At 36.3% G+C, this 17,617-nt stretch overlaps 1 protein-coding gene across 2 annotated transcripts in view; it reads right to left on the bottom strand.

Moving 5' to 3' along the window:
• Positions 1-4,467: 4,467 nt before the first annotated feature.
• The window catches only part of myo1ca (myosin Ic, paralog a), a 49,533-nt gene continuing 36,383 nt past the window's right edge, over positions 4,468-17,617 (bottom strand). For both annotated transcript variants that reach the window (XM_022680702.2, XM_022680699.2), the window contains exons 24-32: positions 15,996-16,155; positions 15,570-15,653; positions 14,788-14,881; positions 13,510-13,568; positions 12,697-12,832; positions 9,516-9,586; positions 9,345-9,442; positions 9,165-9,264; positions 4,468-7,004 (exon numbers count right to left, since the gene is read on the bottom strand). In XM_022680702.2, the coding sequence (XP_022536423.2) occupies positions 6,972-7,004; positions 9,165-9,264; positions 9,345-9,442; positions 9,516-9,586; positions 12,697-12,832; positions 13,510-13,568; positions 14,788-14,881; positions 15,570-15,653; positions 15,996-16,155 (835 nt within the window). In that variant the 3' untranslated portion in view covers positions 4,468-6,971. The remainder of the gene's footprint in view (positions 7,005-9,164; positions 9,265-9,344; positions 9,443-9,515; positions 9,587-12,696; positions 12,833-13,509; positions 13,569-14,787; positions 14,882-15,569; positions 15,654-15,995; positions 16,156-17,617) is intronic.

The raw sequence follows: 17,617 nt of genomic DNA, 5'->3' as shown, positions 1-17,617 counted from the left end.
ACCATCTCTCTTTATTTATTGTTGATTTCAGTATATTATTTATTATTTATTATTATCATTCTGTTTCTATTTTATTGTCAGTCCTTTCATAGTGTTCACAGTCCTCCAAAGTATTTTTGTCCATGATTGGACAGATGGAGATCTGACATTCCTGACAAATACTGTGTTTACTACAATATATTTCGAGTTTATCCAAGACTGAAGGAAGCAAGGCAGCTATGGTGTGTGTGCCACAAGGTCCAAGAGCAAATTGAAGCTTTGTTTATATGTAGAAAGTTCCTAGAAAGTAGAAAAGTTATAAACCTACAATCAATTATTACACATGTTGTAAAGCATGAATCAGGCTCGTGAGGTTGTTTGAACTATAATGAATGATAATGAAAAAAAAAAGAATAAATAAAATGCTTCTCTGGAGAGCTTTTGTTTACACTCCTCTGCTGTCTCTCTGTTGCGCTCGCCGTGACTTTTCGTCTTTCCACTCGTTCTCGGGCTCCCTATATAAGGCCGTTTTTTCCCGGCCGTGTCCCAAATCACTAGCCAGGGCAGTGTTAGTGTTTTGACCCGCGACCCTGATGACACCGGTTCCATCCCGCATAAGGAGCGGTGTGTTTATACATTTATTTATTTGTTCCTTTCTTCTTGGGTTTACCTGCTTTGAGATCAACTCAAAGTTTGGCAAATGGGTTTAACAACCCTCTGGGCTATAGAGCTGCTAGTCTGTAGCACCCAAATCCAAAACAGATTTTTTTTTTGTGGCCCGCCACGTAACAGTTTGAAAAATATCTGGCCCGCGGCCAAATCCCTGCTGTAAACCTACATAACATTTCATAAACGCTTATTACAGAACCCAATGTTGTTGCAAAGCCTGCTTTTACCAATTGCGATAACAGTTCACATCAGCCAGTGCTTGCTGGAACAGGCTTGCTGGAGGAGTTTGACATGTTTTAAATGTGTTTAAAGCTTTAGGGCCAAGTTTGTGGGTTCAAGTGTTTAACATCAGTGAACTAATGTTGGTTCATTCATCATGAATTTGTGTAAAGGACGACTGCCAATGCCAAAAATTGAGATACTTTAGAGGTTTTTTAGAGGACAGCTGCTATTTGCTCTAGCCTGTGGCACACAGACCCAAAAATATATCAGGTATTTGCTACTACAGACACACTGTGAAATGAGAAACTGCACCAAGTACATGTGGCACTTTAGCTAATAGTCTGTGTGGTGACTGACCACAAAAAAGGAAGGAGGACTTTACATGGTTTGACCATGTTGAGCCAGTTATCCAGTGTTTAACTGATACAGGTTTAATGTAGTGATCTGTTTTACTGTGAATCACTGATCGTAGTGAGTTGTGACATTCTACACATTCTACACTAGTTGTAAACCATTCAGGTTTAACTTAAAACCCTCAGCTGTAACCCCACAACATCAAAACCAGAAACGCAAGGGCTGAAAAAACAGAAAACGCAAATGCAAACAGAACAGAAAGCAAAAGCAGCCAAAAATAGAAAACAATACAGCAGCCCATTGCCATCTTGTTGCTGGCAGAGGATCTGTAACTTAGAGAAATCTTGCGGGAGTTCCGCCTTAAAGGTACTTCCCCAACAAACCTCTACTTCCTCTGTGGTGATGGATCTAGCCAATCATGAGACAGGGGGAGTAGCAGATGCAATATTCTCTTTCCCCCTGACCACTTTCCTGTACTTTCCAGTCAACTGTTTGTATTTATTTGTTATATTTATTTCTTATTTATTAATAATTCTTATTTATTTTAATGACCAAGTGTTTTTGTGCATTTTATAATATAAATGTTAATTGTTTTAATTATAAATGTTTTTTTATTGTTTTAATTATAAATGTTTATTAGTATTACCATTGCACACATTTCAAGTGTTATTCAGTATTATTTATTTTAACACTGGTGCAGGTGTACTGTGAACAACAAAAATATGAACAAATAAACATGAAGAGCATTGAGCGGTGTGTATCTCTTTGTGTGTGTGTGTGTGTGTGTGTGTTCATGGGTTTTTTTCAGTAAAAGAAGACTTGAAATTGAATTTTTTTTTTCACAATCAATATCTAACTACATGCTATCCATTTTAATAGTTTTGGCTTTTAATTGTTTCACAATTTCCAACTGGACCCAATGAGGTTTCAGCTTGTTTTTGAAAAAAAAAAAAAAAGGGAAAATAAAGTCTATAATATACTACCCAAGTGAGTTCATTAATTATTATTTTTAACATCATAAAAATGACCATGCTTAAAGCATTTCTGAAGAAACCTCAAACGCTGATCGGGGCTTTCATAACTGTCTGTAATGTAGGATTACTCTGGGGATTTTAGTCTCTGGTCAGGTATCTCTATGGACTTCAAAGTGAGGCTTGTTTCCTCACAGCTGCCGTGGTGAGTTTCTGGTGAACGGGTAACTCTGGGAAACCCAGTTTCATAGATGTATTAGAGCTCTGGAGTCTCACAGTTTCAGAACCAGCAAATGTTGATTTGAGCATTGGTAGTTTAACTTACAGCACAGTCATACAGGCTTTTTTTATTCCAGTGTTGTAGAGCTTTTCCCAAGATGCTACAACAAAATTTACACCAAAAATTTAATCCCAATAATCCTAAACCATGCAGAGAACCATTTAAGCATCCAGACTGATTCTTTGACTTGTTGTAATTTTACATAACACCACAGACTTAAAGAGTATTAAGAAGTATCAGGAGTGCAGGTGATACACCTTAGCCCATGTTTGTCCTGTTTCTTCCTTTCTTTCATTTTTGCTTGTCCTCCCCAGTCTGTTTGTTTTCCTTGTCATTTACTCTGTTGGCTCTGCTTCACTTTGTCTCCACCCAAGCCCCGCTTTGTCAATAGTGTTCCCACCTGTGTCTTATTTGTAACCCTGCCCCCTCGTTATCTTCCCCAGGTGTTCCTTGTCTGTGTATATTTTCCTTTGTTCTGTGTCCTGCTTTTGACCCACTGTTGTGCTTTGTTTGTTTGCTGTGTTACTGGTTTTCTTTTAGGATCTATTTCATGTTTATTTTGTTTGCTGGTTTGACTTCTGTATACGGTATGTTACTTTTGCCTTTTAAGTTAGTTCTTTGTTGTTTGGTACGTTTTTTGTTTTATAGTCTTTGTGTTTTTGATTCTTTGTGTGATTTTAATATGGCTACTAATAAGACCAACTTGCATCCTGCCTACAACTCGTCATAGTGTGTTAGACAGGTAGTTTGAGGTATAAGGTCTGGGTGAACAGAAACATAATAAACATTTAAAGACATTAACAGCATTTCATAGTCAACATGTAAATTGGCATTCTTTGATTCCAGGATTTGCTGTTTGTCACATTTTACATACATTTAATCTAAATGTTGTTCAATTTCCTGAAGAGTTTACAATAGGAACTGCTTTTAATTGACTTGGAATTGTTTTGCATTGACTTGTTGTTAAAGTTAGAATTTAAAGTAGAGATTTGAGGATTTGATGTTAAAGTTATGGCACTGATATCTAAATCTGGCAACAAGCAGCATTTCAGATTGTGATTAATAAAACTCTGCAATATTCCAGTGACTCACTGGTTACTCTGCTTAAGGATCAGAATGAAAAAGGGGTGAAACCTGTGGAAACAGGCCTATAAAGACTCAACTCTCGTCATCCTCGCCGAGGATGTTTCAGTGACTCAACATGCAGGAAACTCAGGGATATTTATAGCGTTGTTGAGACACGTCTCCAGTGGTTTTGATTTGACTGCAGTTTTGTCTGAGAATGAGAGCAGAACATAAACGATGTGGATGAAGTTTGGGCATTGCTGTGAGAATATGATTGCACCATCCCCCCTCATTCACAACTACCCAACTCATCCCAAACATATTTAATAAGGCCCCATCATTCCAGAGAACACCGTTCAGAACACCACTGCTCCACAGCTCAGTGCTGGGCGGGGCTTTATATCCCTCAACTCCGTACCTAGCATTAAGCATGGTGCCAATAGGATCATGCTTATCTGTTCCAGAGAGTGCTTTTCAATTGGCAATTCTTCTCAACATGGATTAATGAACTGTGTGTATGTGTGTGTGTATTCACACAGTTTAAAGCAGCTGAATGCATTCATGAGAATGGGTGTCCACAGACATTTGTACATACAGTGTACATTCTGCAACTTGGATCAGATGGTTGATTTACGAATTAAAATAAACTTAAGAGTCATACGTATTGTGCCGCACTAAACAGTTTTACACCTGCAGACAGTAAGAATGAAAGTGCAGATGTTTAGAATGTGATAGCTGGAATATTTCCAGGACAATGCATCACTAAAGATCCGTCAAAAATGAGTCTGAGCAAAGATCAGCTTAGACTTCAAATAATAATAGTCTACAGTTTAGAAACGCAATGACTACAAATTCCAGTTTGTACAAATTTGTAGTCATTGATCGGAAGGGACTTGAATTTAAGCTTGGAAATGACGATACATGCGATTCATTTGAGTGAATTTATTATTTATTATTTTTTCCTTCAGAAAAATCAATCAACATTACATTTACAAATAATGTGATTCCTTTTTAACATATTTGCATCCTTTCATTTGATGGAGAATACATGCTATTTAAGGAATTACACGGAAATGAGTTTCCAGCAGTTGTTCTCACAGTTGATGAATATCTTTGTTACTTTATATATATAAAATTTAAAAACCACTGGTTCAGTTCTGAGGCAGATCTGGAGTCAAATTATTTTAAAGATATTGTCCTAAAACATTTATAACTCAGATTGTAACAGTGACAGATTAAATGGAAACAGGTTGTAAAATTGAATACTTATCAAGTAAGCTTTGTTATAAATGTTGTTAATAATATTGCTTGTTTTTAACATTTATTGCATTTGTATGGTAATTGGGGAATAATGGATTCTTGTTTATATGGTTTTATTTATAAACAGGGTTCATACACCTTTTAACCCAAAAATTTCCATGACTTTTCTAAAACTTTCTGGGTATTTTTATTTTTCCAAAACGTATCCCGGCCTGTAAATATCTGTTTCAGATTCCATGATTTTTCCAGGTTTTAATGACCATACAGACCCTTTAAAAATTATCCTCTGTTGGCCGTTTCTGACCAGTGCTGCCCTCCACTGCCATTTCTCACACTATATTCCCCATCAGCATAAATAAAAGGTCATGTGATTGAATGAGTTCTAAATGTAGTGCAGCAAAAACTGTATTTCTAAGATGCTTCATGAAACTGGTAACATTTTAAAAAATAATGAGAAAGAATTCTTTTTGTGAATAATTTGTCGCAGTCATGCCAAAACCACCTAGAAGATGGAAAAAGCATTCGTAATTTTCAGTGGAAATCAAACACAACTGCCTGACTCACATTATATCAACTGTATGAGGGCAAAAATAGAGATACTTTGATTTGGTTTGACTACAATAACAGTGCCCAAAACAGGTTTTCTTCAGCAAATCTGATGTATTTTAAGTCTGTTCACACTGTCTTTTTAATATCACCAATATTTGACAATAGAATAGTTCATGCTCCTAAACTGACGAGCATTCACAAAAGAGCTGCGCTTCCCATGAAGTTTTAGTTTCATCCTCACCAGCATCCTATTAAGGAGTGCATGTGTCTGACAGATCAGTTGCTTCATGTCGAGTTGTGCTACCTTGTCAAACTGTGCTTCAATAGTGTATATTTAAGGTCTTGGTAAAACGCGGAATCAACCGGCGATCCAATTTAAACCTACAGTTACTTGCACAAGATAGCTAATGCTAAGTAGCTGGTGTAAACGTAAGCTGCAAGCGCTTTAGCTGACAGTGTCGGCTCTACTGCAGCAAGGCTTCAGCTCTGTGTGGGCGGTTCCCAAGCCAAGATGGGCGAGGTCATAAATACTAATTCACGAGTTGACGTAGACACAGAGCTTTCTCGATTTTCAGAGTATATTCTTTTACTAGCTGCTGCAGACAATGGAGGTTGAGAAACAGTTTCATGTGCAGCATCATATACAACTCAGAGAGACCTACTGTATTTCACAAATAACAAGAAAAAGGGGATTTTAGTGGAAGGAGACCTTTAAGAATAGGAATAAATGGTCTCATATGAATCAGACTTTAATAGTAAATGTAAATGTCAGATTTAATGTGTTTTTATTGCCGTGTGTCACAAATAATGAAAAAGATTGATTTTGGGGTACCTTTACCTGCTGTGTAAAATATATTTTGAACTTTCATTATATCTGCACAATATAACTGTATTGCATTTGTAACATAAACAAATGTTTCTCTGTGTTAATGTTAATAGTGATTTTGTCTAATATGTTGCAGTTTATGAATGTATGTAAGGTATACTGGTGTCAACATTAAACTATACACAATATACACAACCTAGAATTCATGATTCTTCATTTCAGATTCTCTAGAGGTCCTAGAGAACTGGGAAACTGTGAGGTGAGCGGAAGGCAATTCAAAGAGGAAGTGAGCCGTGCTCTGCTGTACTACAGGAGATTCTCTGGCATGTAACAGAGAGCGATCTTCCTCTGTCTAAACTAGTGTGAAGTTTTCTGGGCATTTTCTGGGCATTTGAAATGAATGGGTCATTTGGTCAGTTTAAGAATCAAACTCCATATAATAACACTGTAAGATTACATGTTTAAACTAATCATTGTAACAGTACTAGTATTAATAATGTTAAGTGCATAATTCATTTCATTAGTCACACTAAATGTTTTAAATGTGAAAGTGAATCAACAGCGACAAAAAAAAAAAAAATGGCGCATTTAAAACAAACTGTCAAACATAATTATCATTTCAGCACAGAACAGTAGTCCATAAAAAGTGGTTTTGGTTTAAAGGTAAGCTGCAAAATAAAAAAAAAGAGGTGTGGCTTTTTATGGTGATTGGCTAAAGCAGATTGTCCTCCAGCAAATGACTGGCCCACAGCAAAAAAAGCTTCTTCATGGTGAGCTGTGATTGGTCGACACTTGATTAAATGCTGTTGCTGTTTATTCGGGGGGCAGTCTGAAAAGAAAAGAATATATGATGATTACTTAAACAATAACTACAATCTGTTATTCCAGTCTTTTGTCATCAGTGTTCACTTTTCATCTACTGTTTTTATTCGTTTTTGAACAATTAAAAATGAAAAACGTAAATGAATACTGAAGTAATCCACACTGTTAAAGAACAGATAAAGTATCATATAGGTAGCTAGTAAATTTCCATGTATGAACCCGATGAGTGCCAGTTCTATCATAATGTTTTCTTAATGGTCTTTGTGGCTGCACTTGAGGATAGTTTCAAAGCTCTTGTTTTTTTTCTAGATTGACAGACCTTCATTTCTTAAAGACATTTATTTCTTCAGTTAGTTGGGTAGTTTCTGCCATAATATGGATTAAAACATTACTCAAATAGAACTATTCACTGTATACCAACTCTACCTCTTCCCAACACAACTCAAACACATTAGGAGGCAAGAAATTCAAGATAAGCACAGCTGTTAACTGAAAGCTAATCCAAAGTGCCAACTTGGAAATATCTAAAATATAAAACATATTCTGGTTTATTTAACACTTTCTTGTTTATTAAATAATTTCACATATTTTTTTCATAGTTTGGATGACTTTAGTATTAATTTACAATACAGAACATTACATTATTTTGCACCAGTAGTTTTTGCACAAGCTTGCACTGCAAATTTTAATTATTATATAACTGGTTATTTGCACTTTTTGTGTGTCTGGCATCATATACCCCCATTATATGCACATCAACTGGTGTTCATTGTCTACTGTGTTCAACTGCATCTCCATTGCACACTACTGACTGCACTTTTATACTTTTATACTTTATATATTTTATTGTATTTGTATTTTTTGTATTTGTTTACAAATACAAATTGTTATACACATTTTTTGGTATTGTATTTATCTTATGCTTCCTAGTTACTTTTGTGTACTGTGTATACTCGCTGCTGGATGTCCACAATTTCCCCTCAGGGATTAATAATCCATCCATCCATCCATCCATCCATCCATCCATCCATCCATCCATCCATCCATCCATCCATCCATCCATCCATCCATCCATCCATCCATCCATCCATCCATCCATCCATCCATCCATCCATCCATCCATCCATCCATCCATCCATCCATCCATCCATCTTTTTTGAAATAATGAAAAACTCCTTTAAAAGTGGTCCAAAAAGGATGAATTGCAATACCCAAACAATAATTATTATTTTGTGAAAAGTTATTTAAAAACCAAATACACATTGAACTGGCAATAGGTCCTCAAAACGTTGCATATGAAATACAATATATGGACAAAAATATTGGGACACCATCTCATTTATTGATTCTCCCTGAACCAAGAGTATTACAACAGAGATCATTCTAGATTTTATAAATGTTGGCATAAATTAAGTTAATTCTCTATTACTGTTACTGTTACTATACTACTTAAGTACTAGTATAGTGCAGTATTGTGTAGAATTACACTATATGTACCGTATTCTTCGCACAGAGACTCGATACTTTATAAGTATTTGCATTATCTGATAACCGCGCTAGTTCTTTCGCCACTCAGAGTTAAGTATTATCAACCAGTAGCCTGCTGCTAACTACAGCTAGAGTAACATTAGCATAGCCGCTAACTGTGCCAAGCGCCAGCTTTTTTGCCATTCAGAAGTAAGTATTATCGGCCTGTAGTCTGCTACAAACCCCGCTAATGCAGTGGTAGTTAATAGGTGAGTATATGGGACTGTAGTCTGAGAGTTTACCATTTTAAAACAAGCTACGCGGGATGAACTGCTAGCTAATATCGCCCTGGTTTACCGTACTCTCAAGGTCCCAGGCACATTAGCTGCTAACCTCGGCTAGCCTTAGTGGAAATCTGGAAATCTAAGCATACTGTAAATAAACAGAAGTGCTTTACTCACCCAAATAAACTGTTTTTAGCAGAGAAATCTTTGTAGAATAACATCGAGCGCTCGTTTGACTCGTTTGAATTACAGTTTTGTTTACTTAACTTAGCTTAGCTTTACAGGGCGTCTTATAGTGCAAAAAATATGATGTTTTTTGCAATATTGACACAGTGAGTGTACTGTGTGCTGTAATCACCCCGACCAATCACAGCTCCAGAAGTGTTTATGTAAATAGATGCCTGTATTTAACTTACCACTGCCAAGCGTCCATTTTTGGTCTTGATCACTCTTAGCTCCGCCCCATAGGTGAAGTCAATCACCCCCTCTTTGCCCCTGGCTATTGCAAACTTAATACTAAGAGACAGAAACAGGGTCAGATTCTCCCACTTTCAAATATCCACCAGAATATCACATACAAACCCAAACACACAAACCTGTCCTGACTGATGTTGACGTTGTGTATCTTGTCCGCCATAATGGCGAGTTTGGTGACGGCTTCGATCACATGATCACACTGCAGCACCAGGTCTCCCTAAATATAAAAAGGTCAAAAGGTCACAGGTTGCCAGCACTGTACCAGTAAGCTAAAGCAGAACATTTCTCACCTTCTGCTTACTGTCAGCAGTGGGAACGTGCATGACAAAAAGTCCATCGCTGAGAGAACTGACAGAGATTCCTGCAGAGAGTGAAACAGAGAGAGAGAGAGAGAGAGAGAGAGTGAGAGAATAAGAGACAATATAACTTCATTGACATTTGAGAATTCAGTTTCTAAATCAGTTTCTCTGATTTGACTATTTATAGGTTTATGTTTGAGTAAAATTAACATTGTTGTTTATTCTATGAACTACAGACAACATTTCTCCAAAATTCCATATAAAAATATTGTCTTTTCGAGCATATATTTGCATAAAATAAGAAATGACTGAAAAACAAAAAAGCAGAGCTTTTAGACCACAAATAATGCAAAGAAATCAAGCTCATATTCATAAAATTTTAAGAGTTCACAAATCAATATTTGGTGGTTTTTAATCACAGTTTTCATGCATCTTGGCATGTTCTCCTCCACCAGTCTTACACACTGCTTTTGAATAACTTTATGCCACTCCTGTTGCAAAAGGTCAAGCAGTTCAGCTTGGTTTGATGGCTTGTGATCATCCATCTTCCTCTTGATTATGTTCCAGAGGTTTTTTAATTTGGTAAAATCAAAGAAACAATTTTTAAATGGTTTCTCTTTTTTTTTTTTACACAGCTGAATTTGACACCAACAAATCACGAAACTAATGAGTTTAAAATGTATCGTGAAGGAAAAACAAACCTTGTCAAATCACATGATAACATTTAAATAGAACTCAACTCTAGAATTAGACATTCACATGATCTCACTCTCAGCAGTGCACCAGTCTAGAGTGCTGTCTGGTTTTTGGTAATTTCCTTGCTTGAACATCCCTCAATTAACACAGCAATAAGTCAAGGGTTTACTACTTGTGTTAGAGAAGGAAAATCACCTAACTCCACACAATCACAGACATATAACCCCCCTGATGTGGTCAACACTCTAACCAAATAATAAGCTGTTGTGGACACATTATTTGCTAGAGTGAATTGCCCTAATGTGGGACACCTAAGCTTTGTTTTGTGTTGGTCTTCCTTAAATGAATAAATGTCAATAAATCAATGGGATTCATATGCTACTGTTTTTACCATTATTACCATTGAAAATTTCATCAAAACTCATTCATGTGTGGAGTGATTTACAAATAAGACCTTAAAAGCAGCAATACAATATTCTGGACAAAAAAGAAGGAGCTCTGCCGACACAATCAGGTTGAGGAGGAGTTTAGTTTAACACCTTGGGCCCTATTTTAGTGACCTATAGGTGAGCCTTCCACTGTGCCAATGCAGCTTGATTTAGAACAGGGTTGGTAAATAGGCAGCAAGCATGAAAAATCTGGCCTGTGAGGATGTTTGAACTACCCGTTTTTACCCGTTTCTGTATTACCGTTTACCGTCTTTGCCTTGCCCAGTTTATTGTTTGTTGCTCTCTGTTGCTAACTTAGCTTGTTATTAGACAACTCCTTTGATTATTTCCTTTCTGCTCCATTTACCATGTACCGACTCTGCTTTGGTACTGACTCTGTGATGTTGTTTATTCATTCTGCCTTTATGTTACTGATTCTGCTTGCCTTGGACTATCCTTATATGCTGATCCCCTAACCAGCATGTGTCTCTCCTGGTCCTGGTATTCCTGATTGGGTGTGTTTTGAGAGTGGCAGACTTCTGTGTGCCTTGCGCAGGGTCTAAGATAGGGCCCATAATTTCTTAATAAGATAATATTATGTGCTCTACTAAACAGTTGAGCAGAACATTAAAGGTTTAACACAAGCTGGGATGACATGTGATCAAAATCAAATGACTTCTTAAATGATAAATTTGGAGCATTCTCTCCTTTTGGTCTGATTTGTTTTCAGGGAAAAATCCAAGCATACCATAATGCGTCACAACACACCATGTGACAATGATCTGTCCACTTATTGGTCAGACCTGTGTGGGTGGAAGCAAGAAAATAGACACAGAATGAAGATCCTGTGGTCTGTATTAGGGTGTATTTCTGAGCAGTTTAAATTGAGTAACAGAAGAGATGTTTTGATTCATAGCTGTATTAATTGTCTGGGTATTAAACCAGGATAAACTGGCGACAGGAGATGTTTAGCTTAAACTTAGATCTAAGAGTACGTCTGATAGCTGGAGTTGGATCTAGATTTTGTCAGATTATGTTCTCACCACAAATGAACCACATGAGGGAAACATTAGTTTGAGACCAGACAATCTCCTTTTTTTAAGAGTATATGTGCGGTTGTTTTGGTCTACACCTGAGCGTGATTAATCTCTTCACACCTGCACAGATGAATCAAAGTGTAAATAGGGCTGGGTTTTGAAATTTTATACCAAAAAGGCACTGATTGAAATGTCTCAGTACTACAGAGCACTGAAGGTTGCAAAAAAATGGTGCATATTTTTGATACTTTGCATGAAACATGCATACAGTATGTGTCCACTAGCACTTAAAAAAATTTAAGATTTTAACTTTTAAATTAACCTTACTGTAATCTATAGTTCTGTAAATTCATATTCTGCCATTTTTAGCTTCTCTTCTGTGTGTGTGGTGTTGGTATGTGTATAAAGATACAGTCTGCTCTCCCTGATTATAGTTTAAGCACAAGTAATACTGTTGTTTTTGTTCTTAATAAAGTGTAAAAATAAAAACATGCTGATTGTTTATTTTTGTTCGAGCAAGATGGGGACAGTATGAGGATGAGATTACTCATGTCTGCTGTTTAATAAATCTGTTGTGCGAGAATAATTATCACTTTTTGGGCAATTTTTTGTTACAATTAAAAAAAACTGTATAGAAAAGTATCGTTTGGGTATCGGAATTCAAAGTATCATATCTGTATCAGTTTCAGTATCAAACAAATTAAAACAATACCCAGCCCTAGCTGTCAACAAACTAAAGTCTGATTTAACTGGACTACAAAGTGCAGGTGTGAAAATGCCCTTAGATTAGAATGAAACAATATTAAAACACGAATTAGTTTACATGCTAAACCAAAGGTGTTTAAATACAGAGATCCTGGATCATATCATCCTGGGTATTCAGATCAAGAGTCACTTGAAGGTCTTCAGTATCTGAATCAGTTGTGTTGGATTGGTGTTGAAACTCTAGTCTCTGCAGGCTGGTATATATTTAAGAGCAGGACGTGGCACTACTGTAGTAACTGCTCTTACCCAGTAGTGAACTGTAGTCGATGCGCTGCTTGATTTTGGACTCCTGTACCAGAATCACTCCGGTTGCCATCAGCAGCAGCTGTCTTGGCCGTGCACGGAACCCGCGGCGATCATACTTGGTGACTGCCACCCCATACTAACCAAAAGACAGAGCGAGAGGGAATGTTTATATTCTTACTCATTTTTACTTACAATTCTTAATGATGATGCTTCATTCATGTCAGGTTCAATTCATTGATACAGCAAAGATTAGTAGCACACACACACATATATACAGCTCTGGAAACAATGAAGAGACCAGTTTCTGAATCAGTTTCTCTGATTTTGCTATTTATAGGTATATGTGGGAGTAAAATGAACATTGTTGTTTTATTCTATAAACTACAGACAACATTTCTCCCAAATTCCAAATAAAATATTGTCTAGAGCATTTATTTGCAGAAAATGAGAAATTGCTGTAATAACAAAAAAGCAGAGCTTTCAGGCCTCAAATAATGCAAAGAAAACAAGTTCATATTCAAACAGTTTTAAGAGTTCAGAAATCAATACTTGGTGGAATAACCCTGGTTTTTAATCACAGTTTTCATGCATCTTGGCATGTTCTCCTCCACCAGTCTTACACACTGCTTTTGGATAACTTTATGCCACTCCTGGTGCAAAAATTCAAGCAGTTCAGCTTGATTTAATGGTTTGTGATCATCCATCTTCCTCTTGATTATATTTCAGAGGTTTTTAATTTGGTAAAATCAAAGCAACTCATCATTTTGAAGTGGTCTTTTATTTTTTTTTTTACAGAGCTGTAAATACACTTACCTTCACTCTGTTATCACTGCCAAGAGTTTGCCGCACCTTCAGATTGATCTCTTCATTCTCTGTGTAGAGAGTTTTAGAGTGTGTGAGAGCCCTTGTGTGGGTTTGCGTGTACATTTTGGTATCCAATTATGTCTATATTCCTATAAGACTATATGTGTGTGTTTGTGTTTCAGCCATATGACATCTCCTATCAAGTGTAGCTGCGTAATGCTGTGTTCCAGTTTCCTCAGAAGTCAGATGTCACACAGACATGACTGTGTTAAACATTACAATAACTGTACACTATTTCAAAACATATACAAAAAAACAGTTAGCTAAAGACTTTGAAGTTTACCACAGCTGGTTTTACAGTCATTTACTAGTGTATTATGGCAAATACAGCCAAAATATGTTCCAATTTTATGTCCCAGGTTAGTGTTGTTGGCAACACAAGTTTAATAAAGCATTATACAATATTTGGCAACTTCAGACACAAATAGATGAGGGTGATGGTAAAATGGTAAAATACTACTATAGGTGTCAAGCACCTTTTTGTTAAGTAACAAACATATATTTTCTGGTCTATTTCCATACATAAGGCACACCAGATTATAAAGTGGATTAAGTGATGCTAGTAAGGACGCTTACATCAAAGTGAGCAAGAGTGTCATCATGTTTCCCTTCTAATAAAAAAAATGGGGGAAGAGCCTAAGTAAACAAAACTGTAATTCTTTCCTTTTTTTAAGTCAAATGATCACTGGATGTTAATCTACACAGATTTCTCTCATGAAAACTGTTTATTTGGGTGAGTAAAGCTTCCATAAAGCTTAATGTAAAAAGCTTTTTACATTAAGCTTAGATTTACAGTATTTTGTTTAAGGGTGAGTTTTCAGTGAAGTTTCTCCAGCACTAAGGCTGGGATGCAGCAGCATTAGCATTAGCACTCCTAATTTTTGGGGAATTTAAAGGATTTTAAGTGCCTTATAGTGAAAAAATACAAATCCTTCGTTATCTTACTTAAGTAAAAATTTAGATTTGATTGACTAGAGTAATTATTTGTTTTACTTCAACTTTCCACTTCTTACATTTTAAAAATAGCCTTATTCCTATTTAATTTCAGCTTGTTTTTATCACGAATTATTTTTATCACATCATTATTCATAAAATCCCTATCCAGATAATTCAAGTGAATTTGATTGTGGTTGGATGAGAGGTAAAATCATATACAATTCCGGTTTATACTCGTTGCATCACTCCTGCACACGTGTGTGTGTGTGCATGTGTGTGTGTGTTTCTTACCTAGTCTGGTGCCCACAAACAGTCTTGGGACACTTTGAGGGTAATTGTCTTTCTGTCCCCTAAAGATGCCACTGGCTACAACCTTTTGCTCCAACTGTGCAGAAAAAAGAATATATGTAACCCAGTCTTTGTGTGTGTGTGTGTTTGTGTCTGCTTGGCTCTTCTTGGATTTTCCTGAATGCCTCTACAGTATATGTGTATTTTACCAGGTTCTTGTTAAAATTTCCTATTACATGTGTTTTGTATGTATGTGCTTATCATGGTTCCTTTTCTAATGCTGTACTTTCCTTTAGTGTGTGCGTCTGTGTGTGTTTTGACATTTATAGAGGTGTTGCCACTGCCACAAAATAATCTTGTTTCTGTATTGCTCTTTTCACCTTTTCACATATATTCAATCTCGTAGTTTTTTCTTACACCAAACCCCAAGGTGAATAGACCAATAGAAATTCTCCAAAATCTTAAAATCATTTCACTTTGACTTTTGATTTTTAGCCTTTTTAGTTGCTGCTTTGGAGAGATAAGGTATAGGGCTGATTTTCTGAACCACATTAGGTCTAATCTCAGACTAAAAGAAATTAAAAATAGTTAAACACAACATTTTAATTTAGTAAATAAACTCTAGCATTTATTTGTGTTCACAAACATCGCCCAAAGGTAATCTGAACGCTGCTCACAGAACACTTTTGGATAAAAAAACCAACAGCAAACTAATAAAGTGTATGTATGTGTGTGTGTGTGTGTGTGTGTGTGTGTGTGTGTGTATTTGCATGTGCGTGTTTCACCTGGTTCTTCCATTCTGGTTGGATTTTCCTGCAGTAGTCATTAACCAGGTTGCGTATACAGAGGCGGTGCAGATGGACCGAGGCCTACAGACGGTAAAAGAGAGAGACAAATAAAACACACAGATGTGTTCAGGTACAAAAGCACAGATTCCCCCAGCTGTTTAAATGGGAGAGTTTTTGAAATCCAGTATTACGTATATATTAATGAGAATACAGTTAGCAATTTCGCCATGAAACTGCTCATTCTAAGAAAACCAGTGTGTGTGTGTGTGTGTGTGTGTGTGTTTACTTTCTAGCAGACTAAAAAACCCCTTGATGACAAGAAACTGGTAGAGTTTAGGTTAGACGAACAGAGACATTTGCATCCACTCATACCGAAAGCCCCTACACAAGACAGTGTGTGTGTGTGTGTGTGGGTGTGTATACCTCTGAGAGCGAAGGCGGGGGTCTGGGCCAGGTTCTGTCTAGAACATTCTTTGGCAGGTTCCTTTTGATTGTCATCAAGAAGGAGAAACGGACGTGATCCAGGAAGTACTCGTTGTCGGGGCAACGGGGCTCATTCCTCAGAATAAAGCCTTTTATTAAACTGTTAAAAAAAAGAGAGAGAGAGAGAGCAGAACTCTTTAAAGATTCACACTTTTATTCATCAGCTTACTGGCTGATTGACTGAATTACTGACTGACTGAATTACTGACTGACTGAATGACTGACTGAATAAATTATTGAATTTCTGACGGACTGACTGACCAACTGAATTATTAACTGCCTGACTGATTGAATTACTAACTGACTGACTGATTGATTGACTGACTGAATTACTAACTGACTGACTGACTAAATTAATGACTGAATTACTAACTAACTGACTGACTAAATTAATGACTGAATTACTAACTGACTGACTGACTGAATTACTGACTGAATTACTAACTGACTGACTGAATTACTAACTGACTGACTGACTAAATTAATGACTGAATTACTGACTGAATTACTAACTGACTGACTGACTAAATTAATGACTGAATTACTGACTGAATTACTAACTGACTGACTGAATTACTGACTGACTGACTAAATTAATGACTGAATTACTAACTAACTGACTGACTGAATTACTAACTGACTGACTGACTGACTGAATTACTAACTGACTGACTGACTAAATTAATGACTGAATTACTAACTAACTGACTGACTAAATTAATGACTGAATTACTGACTGAATTACTAACTGACTGACTGACTGAATTACTGACTGACTGACTGACTGAATTACTGACTGAATTACTGACTGAATTACTAACTGACTGACTGACTGAATTACTGACTGAATTACTAACTGACTGACTAAATTAATGACTGAATTACTAACTGACTGACTGACTGAATTAATGACTGAATTACTAACTGACTGACTGACTGAATTACTGACTGAATTACTAACTGACTGAATTACTGAATTACTAACTGACTGACTGACTTAATTACTGACTGAATTACTGACTGAATTACTAACTGATTGACTGACTGAATTAATGACTGAATTACTAACTGACTGACTGACCAAAATACTAACTGATTAAATAACTGACTGACTGACTGACTAACTGACTGAATTACTGACTGACTGACTAAATAACTGACTGACTGACTGAACGAATAAATGAATGAATGATTGAATAACTGACTAAATTTCTGTCTGATTGAAAGACTGACTGACTTACAGACTGTACAACTGACTGACTTACAGACTGTACAACTTACTGACTGATTGACTGTATGACTAAATGACTGATTGATTGATTAAGTGACTGATTGATTTATCATCTGACTGATTTACATATGATATTTTAGTTTAGACTAAAGTGAAAAGTCCAAAGGTCCAGTTTGTTTATTATTGTTATGGGACTGACTGCCTGATTTATTCACTATAAGTGTTTGGTTGGCTGATTAAATGATTGATTGAATGAAGATAATTAAATTTTTGTTACATTGGAAAATAGTTACTGAATAGTTCATTAATTAGCCATGTCAGTTCTCAATCT

This window comes from Astyanax mexicanus, chromosome 1 (genome assembly GCF_023375975.1).
Source record: "Astyanax mexicanus isolate ESR-SI-001 chromosome 1, AstMex3_surface, whole genome shotgun sequence".
NCBI lineage: Eukaryota > Metazoa > Chordata > Actinopteri > Characiformes > Acestrorhamphidae > Astyanax > Astyanax mexicanus.
Note: the sequence above shows the minus strand (reverse complement) of the source record. Positions and strands in the feature narration are given on the sequence as shown.